General features: G+C 44.9%; 1 protein-coding gene across 1 annotated transcript in view; it reads right to left on the bottom strand.

Moving 5' to 3' along the window:
- Window positions 1–15,871, bottom strand: part of LOC118371407 (phosphatidate phosphatase LPIN1) — a 38,526-nt gene that overhangs the window by 20,373 nt on the left and 2,282 nt on the right. Inside the window, 2 exon segments of the mRNA XM_052496977.1 lie at window positions 4,876–4,971; window positions 6,365–6,565. Coding sequence (XP_052352937.1) covers window positions 4,876–4,971; window positions 6,365–6,565 — 297 coding nt within the window.

Here is a 15,871-nt window from a genome sequence, read left to right as displayed (position 1 = left end):
AAGAAGAAGTTACAGGTCTGTGAGAGGCAGAAATCTTGCTTGTTTGTAGGTGACCAAATACTTATTTTCCACCATAATTTGCAAATAAATTCATTAAAAATCCTACAATGTGATTTTCTGGATTTTTTCTTCTCATCTTGTCTGTCATAGTTTAAGTGTACCTATGATGAAAATTACAGCCATCTCTCATATTTTTAAGTGGGAGAACTTGCACAATTGGTGGCTGACTAAATACTTTTTTTGCCCCACTGTATGTTAGCACAGCTGAAAAACTGTTGATCTGATTAAAGAAGCAATAAAACTTCCTCTGTCGAGTGTCTGTGTTCTTTTGCCCATCTTAATCTTTTATTTTTATTGGCCAGTCAGAGATATGGATTTTTCTTTGCAACTCTGCCTAGAAGGCCAGCATCCCGGAGTCGCCTCTTCACTGTTGACGTTGAGACTGGTGTTTTGCGGGTACTATTTAATGAAGCTGCCAGTTAAGGACTTGTGAGGCGTCTGTTTCTCAAACTAGACACTCTAATGTACTTGTCCTCTTGCTCATTTGTGCACCGGGGCCTCCCACTCCTCTTTCTATTCTGGTTAGAGCTAGTTTGCGCTGTTCTGTGAAGAGAGTAGTACCCAGCGTTGTACGAGATCTTCAGTTTCTTGGCTTTTTCTCTCTCTGATGCTCCAGATACTCAACTAGTCTAAAGAAGGACAGTTGTATTGCTTCTATAATCAGCACAACAATTTTCAGCTGTGCTAACATAATTGCAAAAGGGTTTTCTAATGATCAATTAGCCTTTTAAAAATGATAAACTTGGATTAGTTAACACAACATGTCATTGGAACACAGGAGTGATGGTTGCTGATAATGGGCCTCTGTACGTCTATGCAGATATTCCATTAGAAATCAGCCGTTTCCAGCTACAATAGTAATTTACAACATTAACAATGTCTCCACTGTATTTCTGATCAATTTGATATTATTTTAATGGACAACAAAATGTTATTTTCTTTAAAAAACTATGACATTTCTAAGTGACCCCAAACTTTTGAACGGGAGTTTATATATATTTAAATATATTTTCCTTTATTATGTTCCCCTAACCCTACCATCCCTTCCCTAATTGAAGTAAACTAACGGACAACAACTCTTAGGCTTCTACTTCCAGCTTATACATACTATATACATTTGACAGACACAGTATATTTTACAATAGTTATTTTTGTTTGTTTTTAGTCCCATTCTTCAGCTCCACTCAACCCCTCCCATCTATCTCTCAGCTGTGTGTGTGGACTGTGCATAAATAGGGTTGTTTTTTCAGTGGAGTGGAGGAGGGACAGCTATGTTTAGGAGGGAGATTATTCCCAGAGGGCTACGAGAAATAAGATCTTTACAGTCCAACCAAGATACACACTGTAAAATGAAGAACTGACTGGATGTGGGAAAGATAAACAATCACTGTCAGGGAAATAGAAGCTCTACAGTGAGTCTTTGTTATTAAGAAGGAACATGTCTCTGCCTGAAAGAGGGGCATAGACTAGGGCAGAGAGGAGGTGGAGAGAGGAGGAGAGAGGAGAGAGGAGGAGGAGGAGAGCGGAGGGAGGAGAGAGGAGGAGAGAGGAGAGGAGAAGAGCAGAGGGAGGAGGGAGGAGGAGAGAGGAGAGGGGAGAAGAGAGGAGAGGAGGAGAGAGGAGGGAGGAGGGAGGAGAGAGGAGGGGAGAAGAGCAGAGGGAGGAGGGAGGAGGAGAGAGGAGAGGGGAGAAGAGAGGAGAGAGGAGGGGATAGGAGGAGAGAGGAGGGAGGAGAGGAGGAGAGAGGAGGAGAGAGCAGAGAGGAGGGGAGAAGAGCAGAGGGAGGAGGGAGGAGGAGAGAGGAGAGGGGAGAAGAGAGGAGAGAGGAGGGGATAGGAGGAGAGAGGAGGGAGGAGAGGAGGAGAGAGCAGAGAGGAGGAGAGAGGAGAGCAGGAGAAGAGCGGAGGGAGGAGGGAGGAAAGAGGAGAGCGGAGGAAGGAGGGAAGAAAGAGGAGTAGAGATGAGGGAGGAGGGAGGAGAGAGCAGAAGAGAGGAGAGAGGAGGGGATAGGAGGAGAGAGGAGGGAGGAGAGGAGGAGAGAGGAGGAGAGAGCAGAGAGGAGGAGAGAGGAGAGCAGGAGAAGAGCGGAGGGAGGAGGGAGGAAAGAGGAGAGCGGAGGAAGGAGGGAAGAAAGAGGAGTAGAGATGAGGGAGGAGAGGAGGAGAGAGGAGAAGAGCGGAGGGAGGGAGGAGAGGAGGAGAGAGGAGAAGAGAGGAGAGAGGAAGGAGGAGGAGAGCGGAGGGCGGAGGAGAGAGGAGAGAGGAGGAGAGAGGTGGAGAGAGGAGAGAGGAGAGAAGAGAGAGGAGGAGAGAGAAGAGAGGAGGAGAGAGAGGAGAGAGGAGAGGAGGAGAGAGGAGAAGAGCAGAGGGAGGAAAGAGGAGAGGAGGAGAGAGGATGAGAGAGGAGGGAGGAGAGAGGAGTAGAGATGTGGGAGGAGAGGAGGAGAGAGAAGAGCGGAGGGAGGAGGGAGGAGAGAGGAGAAGAGAGGAGGGAGGAGGGAGTAGAGAGGAGGGAGGAGAGAGGAGAGAGAAGGGAGGAGAGGAGTAGAGAGGAGAAGAGCGGAAGGAGGAGAGAGGAGAGAGGAGAAGAGAGGAGGAGAGAGGAGGGAGGAGAGGGGGAGAGAGGAGACGAGCGGAGGAGGGAGGAGAAGAGCGGAGGGAGGAGGGAGGAGAGAGGAGAGGAGGAGAGAGGAGGAGAGAGGAGGGAGGAGAGGAGGCGAGAGGAGGAGAGAGGAGGGAGGAGAGGAGCAGAGGGAGGAGGGAGGAGAGAGGAGAAGAGAGGAGGGGAGAGGAGGAGAGAGGAGGAGAGAGAAGAGAGAGAAGAGAGAAGAGGAGAGAGAGGAGAGAGGAGAGAGGAGAGAGGAGGAGGGAGGAGAGGAAGAGAGAGGATGAGAGAGGAGAGAGGAGGGAGGAGAGGAGGAGAGAGGAGAGAGAAGAGAGGAGGGAGGAGAGGAGGAGAGCGGAGGGAGGAGAGAGGAAGGAGGAGAGAGGAGGAGAGAGGAGGGAAGAGAGGATGGATGGAAGGAAGGAGATAGACGGTAAGGAGAGGGGTAGAAGGAAGGAGACAGAAGGTGAGGAGAGGGGTAGAAGGAAGGAGACAGAAGGTGAGGAGAGGGGTAGAAGGAAGGAGACAGAAGGTGAGGAGAGGGGTAGAAGGAAGGAGACAGAAGGTGAGGAGAGGGGTAGAAGGAAGGAGACAGAAGGAGAGGAGAGATGAAAAGACAGAAGGTGAGGAGAGGGGTAGAAGGAAGGAGACAGAAGGTGATAAGAGGGGTAGAAGGAAGGAGACAGAAGGTGAGGAGAGGGGTGGAAGGAGACAGAAGGAGAGGAGAGGTGTGGAAGGAGACAGAAGGAGAGGAGAGGAGAGAGGAAAAGAACGAAGTAAAGAGGAGAGGTTGTATCAGGAAAGAGGGGTGGAGGGAAATGGGACCATGGTATGGATCGAAGTCTGACTCAGACAGTCACGACAGCCCAATGAATCTAAACCCCAGATTATGACTGCTCTGTTTTACTCCCTTATTGGAGAAAGGACTAAGTATCACCCCTTCATCACTTCCCTCTCCTCCTCTCTCCTGCGTGATGTTATAACTAAAGGCTGGGAGCTGGGTGTAGCAGCTACTCTGAGAGCCACATACTAGATGAATAAATGATTGACAATAAGAATACACATCTGTAGACTCTGTACATCAAACAAAACGATTCAGTCTGGCATTTCCCCCTACTAATGGTTACGAATTGACTTTCAATTTGCGGATCGTAGTAAATGTCATCTATTAAAAGATTCTTTCGCTCCTCCTGTCGTCTGTATCTGCATAAGACGGTGCCACAAATTTCACACTGGCACACTATTTAGTACGCATGGCTTAGTGTGTGTGTGTGCGTGTGTGTGTGTGTGTGTGTGTGTGTGTGTGTGTGTGTGTGTGTGTGTGTGTGTGTGTGTGTGTGTGTGTGTGTGTGTGTGTGTGTGTGTGTACAAGCATGACTGTTGCATCACTTCATACTGTGTGAGATCACATCACTGAGATTCTGCCTGAAACCTTTTTGGCATGAACCTGTGACCTTTTCATAGATTCTTCATGGTTCTTGGCCGGGCTGTGTGTGTGGCCTTGGCGGGGTAAGGGGTCCATTCTGTTCCCGTCCTGTCTAGGATCCAGTTACAGCATGTGTCCTCACGGTTTGTTTCCAAAAAGCACCGTTCACATTACTGAACACGCACCAAGTCCGTCTAACAGGGTTGGATATGTTTCCTCATGACACTGCAATATTTCTGTATTTCTATTGGTTGGTTCAAGTCAGATGTCAATAAGGTGTTATGTGATTGGCTATGCTTGCAGCTAGGGGGAGATATAGGAAATGTAAATAGTGAACTTGTGCACATTGTAAATACGTAAATAGAATGCACTATTTCAGAAAGTGACCCACCGCTTGCACACACACACACACATATGTATATATTATTTGCATGCTAAAGAATGAATCACGAATCTACAGCCTTCAGCATACTGTTGTCCTGCACCTCTAATGTGTTTCCTTGTGTCTTTCATCAGAATAAACACCAATTAACTGGGGCCGCTGGCTGTACAGTCCTTTCTTTAAAAACACAACGCCAGAGAGTTAAGAAGTATGATCACATGTTACATCAATTCACTTGGCTACTTAGGTTTTGTGCTGAGTGACATTCAGCATATGTTGTCCTGTGAACAATATGAGTGCTGTTTCTAGCCATGGTTATGTGTGTGTGTGTGTGTGTGTGTGTGTGTGTGTGTGTGTGTGTGTGTGTGTGTGTGTGTGTGTGTGTGTGTCACACGGTACGTACCAGTGTGTTCTCTGTCTCCTTGACGAAGAAGGCTTCTCCGTTCTCCCCCAGCTTCATTTGTAGACTCACAGGCTCTCCATTGATCTCTATGTCCACCTGATACACAGAGGAAACCAGCCATCACTATAGTTCTCTATCCCACTCTATCGCTCTCTCTCTCTTTCCTCCGCTCTACTCTCCATCCCTTCCTTTCCTCCACTCTACCCTCAATCACTTCCTTTCCTCCGCTCTACCCTCAATAATTTCCTTTCCTCCGCTCTACCCTCAATCACTTCCTTTCCTCCGCTATACCCTCAATCACTTCCTTTCCTCTGTTCTACCCTCAATCACTTCCTTTCCTCCGCTCTACCCTCAATCACTTCCTTTCCTCTGCTCTACCCTCAATCACTTCCTTTCCTCTGCTCTACCCTCAATCACTTCCTTTCCTCTGCTCTACCCTCAATCACTTCCTTTCCTCCGCTCTACCCTCAATCACTTCCTTTCCTCTGCTCTACCCTCAATCACTTCCTTTCCTCTGCTCTACCCTCAATCACTTCCTTTCCTCCGCTCTACCCTCAATCACTTCCTTTCCTCTGCTCTACCCTCAATCACTTCCTTTCCTCTGCTCTACCCTCAATCACTTCCTTTCCTCCGCTCTACCCTCAATCACTTGCTTTCCTCCGCTCTACCCTCAATCACTTGCTTTCCTCCGCTCTACCCTCAATCACTTCCTTTCCTCCACTATACCCTCAATCACTTCCTTTCCTCCGCTCTACCCTCAATCACTTCCTTTCCTCCGCTCTACCCTCAATCACTTCCTTTCCTCCGCTATACCCTCAATCACTTCCTTTCCTCCGCTCTACCCTCAATCACTTCCTTTCCTCCGCTCTACCCTCAATCACTTCCTTTCCTCCGCTCTACCCTCAATCACTTCCTTTCCTCCGCTCTACCCTCAATCACTTCCTTTCCTCTGCTCTACCCTCAATCACTTCCTTTCCTCCGCTCTACCCTCAATCACTTCCTTTCCTCCGCTCTACCCTCAATCACTTCCTTTCCTCCGCTCTACCCTCAATCACTTCCTTTCCTCCGCTCTACCCTCAATCACTTCCTTTCCTCCGCTCTACCCTCAATCACTTCCTTTCCTCTGCTCTACCCTCAATCACTTCCTTTCCTCCGCTCTACATTTCATGTCTCTCTGTATTCCTACTTCCCATCTCCATCTAAAAAACGTTCTCTGTTTCCCGGCATGTATCTGCCTCTCCAACCATCTCTACGTCCAACTCTCCTTCTTTTACATTTTTTTTTATTGATCTATTTCCTATCTTTCTCTCATCCTCCTATTTTTCTGGTAACTTCCATTTCAAACTGAGCCAGGAGGACCCCCCCCCCCTCTCTCTCCCTCCCTCTTGCCAGTACTGTTAACACCCATCACTCTCTATTACCGTATGTCCTCTGCCCCAGTGCCCCTTTACCCAGATCCCCCCCCCCCCCCATTCCCTTGTCCCCTCACCACTTTCTCACGGGAGCGCAGAACGCCCATCTTGCCGAAGCGGACGTGGAAGGGCGAGCACTGCAGGGTGCCGTCGGGCTGCCGTACCACGATGACATCAATGCAGCCTGAAAGAGTGGCCGGGTTCAGGCCCCGGTACAGCTCCTTCACCTGCACAAACACCTGGCCCGCCAACTGGCCCACGTAGTTCATGGTCTGAGACTGAGGGAGGGTGAGAGGGTGGAGGGGGAGAGAGAAATACATCAAATCTCTCATTTCCCAAACTGCCTGACGCTGATTCTTGATGATCCTGTCGAGTAATATCATGATATACCAGAGTGACGTGAATGCCTTGGGAAATATGGCTGGATCAGCTGAATTATGTTTCCCCGACTCTCTGACTGTGATTCACATTCCACTCTGACCCACCATCCTCATTCCCCTCACATCAGGTCATTATAAGGCTTTTTACTGATGCATTTATCACAATAATGCTGAAAATCACACACAGCAACCAACCGTGCCAGACACACAGACACACACAGACACACACAGACACACACTGACACACACTGACACACACACGCACTGACACACACAGACACGCACAGACACACACTGACACACACTGACAACACACTGACACACACTGACACACACTGGCACACACATGCACTTGGGGCACAGTGCCCTCTGCTGCACTGGCATATGAAAGGGGATTAATCAGCATGCCAGTGTCTCAGTCACAGGCGGGCAGCAACACTAATGTCTTCGAATTACCAACAGGGCCCTGGGGAGGGAGAGGAAACCGTTTCACCGGAGGCCCAATGTGAACGAAGTTAGGATTCAGACCTAATTATTAATGTAGGATAGACAAAAGACGCTTCGCTAACAGGGCAAAAGACAGAGACAACGTGTTCTGTAGAAGTCTTGACCACACAACTACAATTATTTGGGTGCAAATCTCCCTTTGACATGTGTGCCTGGTTTATGTGGAAGTCAGAGTTAAAGATGCACTCCGGGATCTTAAGCACAACAAATGTGTAACAAAGTACAAATTGGATTCGTAACATATCGTACTAATTGCAAATTGGGAGAGGGAGAACGACATCTCACGAAACAGTGAGTTTACTTTGTTGGCTGTTCTTATTATCCCGACTCAGTTTCTGCTGAGTGGAGTCTAGCACGCGCACACACACGTGCCTTCTGGACAGATGGCTTAATATCCTGTCAGTTCTCCTGACCGATGATCGTTATTTCGTAACACCTCTCAATTACCAGGGTCTCAGAGAGGGCTATCTATCTAATAGACTCTACAGACATCATCAACCACAGAGAGACAGACCTACTAAGTGTTTACTTTATGCCTGGGCACCTGATAGTCTATGTTCAAGGACGAATAGAACAGGCAAAGTTAGACGTTGGAGAACAGATATCTTGAGGTAAAGTATAGCTGCTTGAATCTATGAATCCTGTTTTTCACATTGTTGTCATTTTCTGAAAACGTTTTTGTATTAGCTTCTGAAACTAACAGATCTAATCTTTGCACTTGATCAAACAGTAAATCCTTGACTAAAATACCTTAAACAGTACTCAAATAATGGAAGCATAAAGTCCCTCTCGCCCCCCACACACACACACACACACACTCTCTCCCTCAGTGTGACAACTGACAAGACTCCCCCTAAAATGACGTTTTTATTGTCACATACACCAGATAGGGGCAGTGAAATGTGTTGTTTTACAGGGTCAGGGCACAAAGGCACATTTTTCACCTTATAGGCTCGGGTATTCGAACTAGCAACCTTACGATTACTGGCCCAAAACTCTAAACGCTAGACTACCTGCCGCCCAATACCCAGTATCAGTGGCATTTCAGGAAAATTACATGATTACCCAACCCCCACTCCCCACACGTTCTGCCATCCCCACTAACACAAAAACAGACCATGTGTTAACAGGGGAACTCATTCAGCTCAAGAGTTTCCTCCACTTCCCCCTCAAGGACATGAACCTGCTTCCTGGTTTCCAACCAATCAAAAGACACACAGTATTGGCCCAGGGTATATCCCACAGTAAAATAAACTACACTCACAATTAGAGGTCGACCGATTAATCGGAATGGCCGGTTAATTAGGGCCGATTTCAAGTTTTCATAACAATCGGAAATCGGTATTTTTGGACACCAATTTGGGAGATTATTATTATTTTTTTTTTTACACCTTTATTTGACCTTTTTAACTAGTCAGTGAAGAACACATTCTTATTGTCAATGACGGCCTAAGAACGGTGGGTTAACTGCCTCGTTCAGGGGCAGAATGACAGATTTTCACTTTGTCAGCTCTTGCAGCCTTACAGTTAACTAGTCCAACGCTCTAATCACCTGCCTCTCATTGCACTCCACCAAGGTAAGTTGCTAGCTAGCATTAAACGTATCTTATAAAAAACAATCAATCTTAACATAATCACTAGTTAACTACACATGGTTGATGATATTATTAGCTTATCTAGCGTGTCCTGCGTTGCATATAATCGATGCGGTGCGTATCGTTGCTCCAATGTGTACCTAACCATGAACATCAATGCCTTTCTTAAAATCAATACACAGAAGTATATATTTTTAAACCTGCATATTTAGCTAAAAGAAATCCAGGTTAGCAGGCAATATTAACCAGGTGAAATTGTGTCACTTCTCTTGCGTTCAATGCACGCAGAGTCAGTGTATATGCAACAGTTTGGGCCGCCTAATTTGCCAGAATTGTACGTAATTATGACATAACATTGAAGGTTGTGCAATGTAACAGGAATATTTAGACTAATGGATGCCACCCCTTAGATAAAATACAGAACGGTCTATGATTTGATAGAGCAGTCTGACTGAGCGGTGGTAGGCAGCAGCAGGCTCGTAAGCATTCCTTCAAACAGCAATTTCGTGCGTTTTGCCAGCAGCTCTTCGTTGTGCATTAAGCATTGCACTGTTTATGACTTCAAGCCTATCAACCCCCGAGATGAGGCTGGTGTAACCGAATTGAAATGGCTAGCTAGTTAGCGGGGTGCACGCTAATAGCGTTTCAAACGTCACTCGCTCTGAGACTTGGAGTGGTTGTTCCCCTTGCTCTGCATGGGTAACGCTGCTTCGAGGATGGCTGTTGTCGATGTGTTCCTGGTTCGAGCCCAGGTATGGGCGAGGAGAGGGACGGAAGCTATACTGTTACACTGGCAATACTAAAGTGCCTATAAGAACATCCAATAGTTAAAGGTTAATGAAATACAAATGGCATAGAGAGAAATAGTCCTATAATTCCTATAATAATTACAACCTAAAACTTCTTAACTGGGAATATTGAAGACTCATGTTAAAAGGAACCAGCTTTCATATGTTCTCATGTTCTGAGCAAGGAACTGAAACGTTAGCTTTCTTACATGGCACATATTGCACTTTTACTTTCTTCTCCAAACAACACTTTGTTTTTGCATTATTTAAACCAAATTGAACATGTTTCATTATTTATTTGAGGCTAAATTGATTTTATTGATGTATTATATTAAGTTAAAATAAGTGTTCATTCAGTATTGTTGTAATTGTCATTATTACAAATACATTTTAAAAATTGTCCGATTAATCGCTATTGGCTTTTTTTGGTCCTCCAATAATTGGTATTGGTATCGGCATTGAAAAATCACAATCGGTCGACCTCTACTCACAATACAATGTCAGTTCTGGGTAGAAGTACGAGCACATAGGATCAACTCATACCTTATGCAAATCATGAGGGTGGAGGATCTTATTTATATACAGTGGTGGGAAAAGTACTCAATAGACATTGACTTGAGTAAAAGTTTTAAAAATATCTTAATAGAAAATGACTCAAGTAAAAGTGAAAGTCACCCAGTAAAAATACCACTTGAGTAAAAGTCTAAAAGTATTTGGTTTTAAATATACTTAAGTATCAAAAGTAAATGTATAAATTATTTCAAATTCCTTATATTAAGCAAACCAGACAATGTTTGTTCTTGTTTTTTTAATTCACAGAATTGGACAAATTTCCTGTCCTGCTAAGCATTAAAAATGTAACGAATACTTTGGGTGTCAGGGAAAATGTATGGAGTAAAAAGTACAGTATTATCTTTAGGAATGTAGTGAAGCAAAAGAAAAAGCTGTCAAAAATATAAATAGTAAAGTACAGATATAAAATATATATATAGGTAAGTAGTACTTTAAAGTAGGCCTATTTTTAATTGAATGAAAACTATTTTTGTTCATTAGTCCACTGTTGATACAGTCCCAAAATGTTTTCCTGTCAAGTTTTCTAGATATTAGATTTTAAAGAAGCAAATTGCCACATCATCATGATAATGCAAATGTATTTATCCTTTAAGTACTTTACTCCTAGTGGTTAGAGTGTTGGGCCAGTAACCGAACGGCTGCTGGGTCGAATCCCCGAGCTGACAAGGTAAACATCTGTCGTTATGCCCACGAACAAGGCAGTTAACCCACTGTTCCCCAGGAGCCGAAGACGTGGAATGCGATAAAGGCAGCCCCCCCCCCCCGCACCTCTCTGATTCAGAGGGGCTGGGTTAAAGGTGGAAGACGCATTTCAGTTGAATGCATTCAGTTGTACAACTGACTAGGTATCCCACTTCCTTTCCCCACTGAGTAGAAGTCATGTGACTTCCCATCCAAAGCAGTCTGGCAGTCAAAGGTTTCCAAATAAAATGGCCATGAACTGGGTAGAGAACATATTCAGGTGGCCCATTTTTGTCCAAAACTGGTCCTCATCAACTGACAGTATTTAAAATATGTTTACAAATATATTTTAGGTTAATTGCGAGATATGCTGATGCATAACACAGATACTGCAGCAGGCGACAAGCATGACCTAACACAAACAGCTGTTTATATAAAACACCGCGGACACAGAATCCTTCACATTCCGCCCAGTTTAGAATGCGTAAATAACAACTTTGGGAAAATGAGCCGTTGTTTATGACCATAGCCTATTTCAATCTCCATTGCATCAACGCAATTATGAACACAAGTGTAGTCTGTAGGTTATAAGAAGCTGTCCTTGCCATAACGCCTGGCAATTGATTCATATTTTTAAAAAAGGAACGGAGGCTAATAATAACACATGCAAAGATGATCTGGGTGCAGCCATCCGTCGATAAGAAATTACACCGAAACTAGAAGAATATCATATGGATAAATAGCCTAGGATTCACAATCGCATTCATACGTACATTATTGACGAGGAATGGTCGGTTCAGAGTATTTTAGCCATTCAAATGTCTTCCGCTGTGTCGGTAAATCTGCGTTTCTTATTCCAATTCAACTATTACATTGTAATAGCGAACGGAACCTTTCCGTCATTTGATCTTCCGCTTGGCGGTGTGCTAAAGCGCGGTGCAGATACTCATCTTGTCACTGGAGAGAAAAACAACCCTCCCTATACTCGGCTGGTGACGTAGCACGGCGTAAAACCCTCCATGGGAACCAATGGTAGAACCCCGCAGCCCACACATAACAGTACTGGCCTTACTTGCTACAGAGTAACACGTGTATTGGACAGTGTCGTTGTTAAATCTCAGCTCAGTAGGCTAACCCATATAGGCTATAATTTCTTCAGTCGAAGAGGTGAATTGACATATTTTCAGAACGTTAAAAGCGAGGTGGGGGCGAGGGGGGTGTAGTCCAGTTGGCAGACTAAAAGTAATTTTGTAATGTCTTCCACAGATGTAGGAAAATATTCATATAAGTGTAAATATCACCAGGGTTATGCAGAAGACAGGTGTTGGTGAGGTGACTCCTTCATCCAATAGCAAAGCTTCTTTGCTTACGTACTATGTCTTGTCAGCAATGAAATGATATAACCTGCGGCAGAAGCCAGCCTGTATATATGGCTGCATGCCTGGCAGGGTTGGGTAGGTTACTTTCTAAATGTAATCTGTTACAGTTACTAGTTACCTGTCCAAAATTGTAAATCAATAACATCATTTCTGGATCAGCCAAACTCAGTAACGTAATCGATTTACTGTCCACTACTTTTTGATTACTTTCCCCACCACGCCGTTCTGATTACTTTCCCCATCAAACATATTCGGTATGTCATCATAGTGGTGGTCTCTGACTTGTGGTCAGACTTGCTCAGGTGGAACAAACTTAAACCTGCGCCGATTGTCAACGCTGAATTGAATGTCATTGAGAAAGCAGAAAGGTGTCATAATGTATTTTTTTCACAAACATCCTTTTCTGAATTTAAAAGTAATCCAAGAAGTAATCCTCTAGTCTTTCAAAAGTATCTGTTATCCGTTTACAATATTTCTGCTAGTAACGTAACTGATTACAGATACAGTTTTTTGTGGTAATCATTTACTCCCCAAACCCTGATGCCTGGCAATGCATCCATTGACCTGTCACCAACTACGCAAATAAACCATTTTCTATAGAATCCAACAGGCCTATAGGTGCAAATTCCCAGAAATGCAATACATAGCAACAAAGTGTTTACAATGGGAACTAGGACTGGGTAGGGCAGGCCAAGTGGCATATTTACAGTAGCTGTAATGACAGTACTTCAAGCCAGCACATACAGTGCTGCCATCTAGTGGCCAAAGTCTAAATTGCGCCTGGGCTAGAATAATTCATTATGACCTTTCTCTTGCATTTCAAAGAGGATGATACAAAACAAAATGGTAGTTTCTTTCTTTGTATTATCTTCAACCAGATCTAATGTGTTATATTCTCCAACATTCCTTTCACATAACCACAAAAGTCAAAGTGTTTCCTTTGAAATAGTATCAAGAATATGCATATCCTTGCTTCAGGGCCTGAGCTTCAGACAGTTAGATCTGGGTATGCCATTTTAAGCCAAATTCAAAAAAAGGGTCCGATCCTTATAATGCCTAAATTTAACCTTAAAACACTTTGAAATTTGACGTCTGGAAAACATGGGTGAACGTCTAATTCTGACGTGAGACTGTGAGAGCTTGTAGCGCTAGCTACCTCCACTGTAAATTAGCCTGACATGCTAGAAAGTAATAGAAACAAAAAAAAAGAAACAAAAAGAAACACGTTTTATTATTTTCCGTGTCAATTTGTTTCTCCTGTCTTGAATGTAGAATTTCTACATTTCGACCTCCCCAAATAAATGTGCTCTCTTTGATTAGAAATTCAGTCAGTGAATCAGGTCATCTACATAGTGACCAGAGACTCTTTCTGCCACACGTCCTTCAAAGTACCGTAAAACCCTTAAAAGACGCCCTTAGCCAAGGAAATGTTTGAGGGGCTCTATGCAACACCCTTAAACAATTCCCATAGCCAAGGGAAAACTATTCCTTAAGGTAAAAAAAAAAATACTTAAGGGAAATACTCAGTTTCTGCAGGAATTGGGGCCCAATGTAAAGGATAACTCAGGGGTGGGCTGTGTGTGTGCACGTGCTTGCATGTGTGTGTGCATGCAGCCCCTGTCTCCCGATTACGAAACAGCCATTTATTACGAAACAGCCCACAGTCATTTATCTGGCAACAAAAGAGCCCTGCGGGACATGAGTTGGAACAGAATACACATGTGCAGTGTTTCTAGGAACTGTTAGAATGGTCGGTCATTGTGTGATAGCCAAGAGGGAGGAGAATCTAATGTCCCCGGGCCTTCCCAGAATGCGTATATGACTCCTGAGGGAGGTATAGGATAGATAGGGGTCAGGTAAGGGGTTAGGGTCAAATAGGGAGAGCAGCTCTGACTGAGAGACTCTTAGTTGTGCTTTTAACATTCAACTAATGGATCCAACTAATTGACCACTAGAAAGAGCTTTTGAGAGTTCAAACAGATTTTCCACACAAAATAGAGCTGTACTTCACATGACAATGTTTTCAAATATGGCTTATACAATTGTGTTAAGAGCTGTTTACAAATCAACCTAACCATTTGACTGTTGTTGTTGTGATTGTTGACCCAGCACAGTATGTGTGTTTAAACTTTCCTCGCCTGAAGCTGTTAATTTCCTTCCTCAGTCACCTGCCATGTGAGAGGAAGAAGAGAGAGGGGGGAAGAGAGGGAGAGAGAGAGGGGGGAAGAGAGGGAGAGAGAGAGGGGGGAAGAGAGGGAGAGAGAGGGGGAAGAGAGGGAGAGAGAGAGGGAGGAAGAGAGAGAGAGGGGGGGAGAGAGAGAGAGAGAGAGAGAGAGAGAGAGGGGGAAGAGAGGGAGAGAGAGGGGGAGAGAGAGAGGGGGAAGAGAGAGAGGGAGAGAGGGGGAAGAGAGAGAGAGGGGGAAGAGAGAGAGAGAGAGAGAGAGAGAGAGAGAGAGAGGGGGAAGAGAGGGAGAGAGGGGAGGGGGGAGAGAGAGAGAGAGAGAGAGTGAGGGGGAAGAGAGGGAGAGAGAGGGGGAAGAGAGAGAGAGCGTTGCAGCCTAATCTCTTCCAGGAACTCTGGGTCAAGAATGCATTCACACTGTTGTCATGGGGATGGGGGAGTCGCCTGGGATGGGTTTTGTGGGCCAATCAGAGAGCTGCTGAGGCGCGCATAATGAGTGAACTCTCAACCTGCCCCTGTGTGGGGTATTTACGAGCCATGAGACATTCCTGAGTGGTGGGAGATTCCATTGTTTACTACTATACTGCCATTGTTGATGAAAGGGCCGGCAAAGGCTGTTCCGATCCTGGGAGTCCTCAATAAATATCCCACTGTCGCAATGTGACTGACACACTTACGCACACACTCCGAACGCACACACACAAATACACCCCACTACTCCTGTGATATAATGCCATTGGGGAGATTCACCTTTAAGATAATTTCTCATAAAGTAGCCTTTACCTACATGAGTCCCTATCACCTTGACCTGTTCTTTATCTCTCCCACTAAATACAGTGTCAGCGGTGATGTGTGTGTTCTTCTGAAAGAACAGGCAGTGTCCTGAAACAGATAACACAGGCTGGGACTGATAAAGCCGATGTTCAGTGACCTCCATATATCGTCCATATAGTAGATCCATATGGTATTGATTTCTTTGCGTGGCTGTAGGGTATTACATTGGGGTCAATAGTGGGTTTCCCTGTTGTTAACATGACATAACAGGATGTGCTGTCGAGGCAATGACCTTAAAGCCCGGACCATCTACCCTGCAGCCATGTAGGGAGATTTAAACCCACATAGAAAGAACAGGTGTCTTTGTAACAGAGGTGGTTGGGTGAACCAAGCTCACGTCATGAGTCACCTTGCCGGAAACCTGAGTACTCAGAAGCCTGATTCACACTATAGGGGCCAAACTGAGCCAATCTGATCTGAACTGGACTGGTTACACATCCATCATAGTTGCTGGAACCATACGGGACAGGCCATTGCGAAAATATAATATAAACTGTGTGAATCAGGTCTCAGATGGGCTTTAGCCCCTCTAGTTTATGCCTAGATTTTAGCTCAGCGGGCTTCCGCAGTCACACAGGCACACAGACGACCCAGGTTCAAACCCATTCCGTCACACTTTCAGTACCACCAGTACAATATAAGAATACTATTTAATATGCATTAGG

This window comes from Oncorhynchus keta, chromosome 35 (assembly GCF_023373465.1).
Source record: "Oncorhynchus keta strain PuntledgeMale-10-30-2019 chromosome 35, Oket_V2, whole genome shotgun sequence".
In the NCBI taxonomy this organism is placed as follows: Eukaryota; Metazoa; Chordata; class Actinopteri; order Salmoniformes; family Salmonidae; genus Oncorhynchus; species Oncorhynchus keta.
The sequence above is the reverse complement of the archived record's forward strand: the minus strand, read 5'-3'. Positions and strand labels throughout refer to the sequence as shown.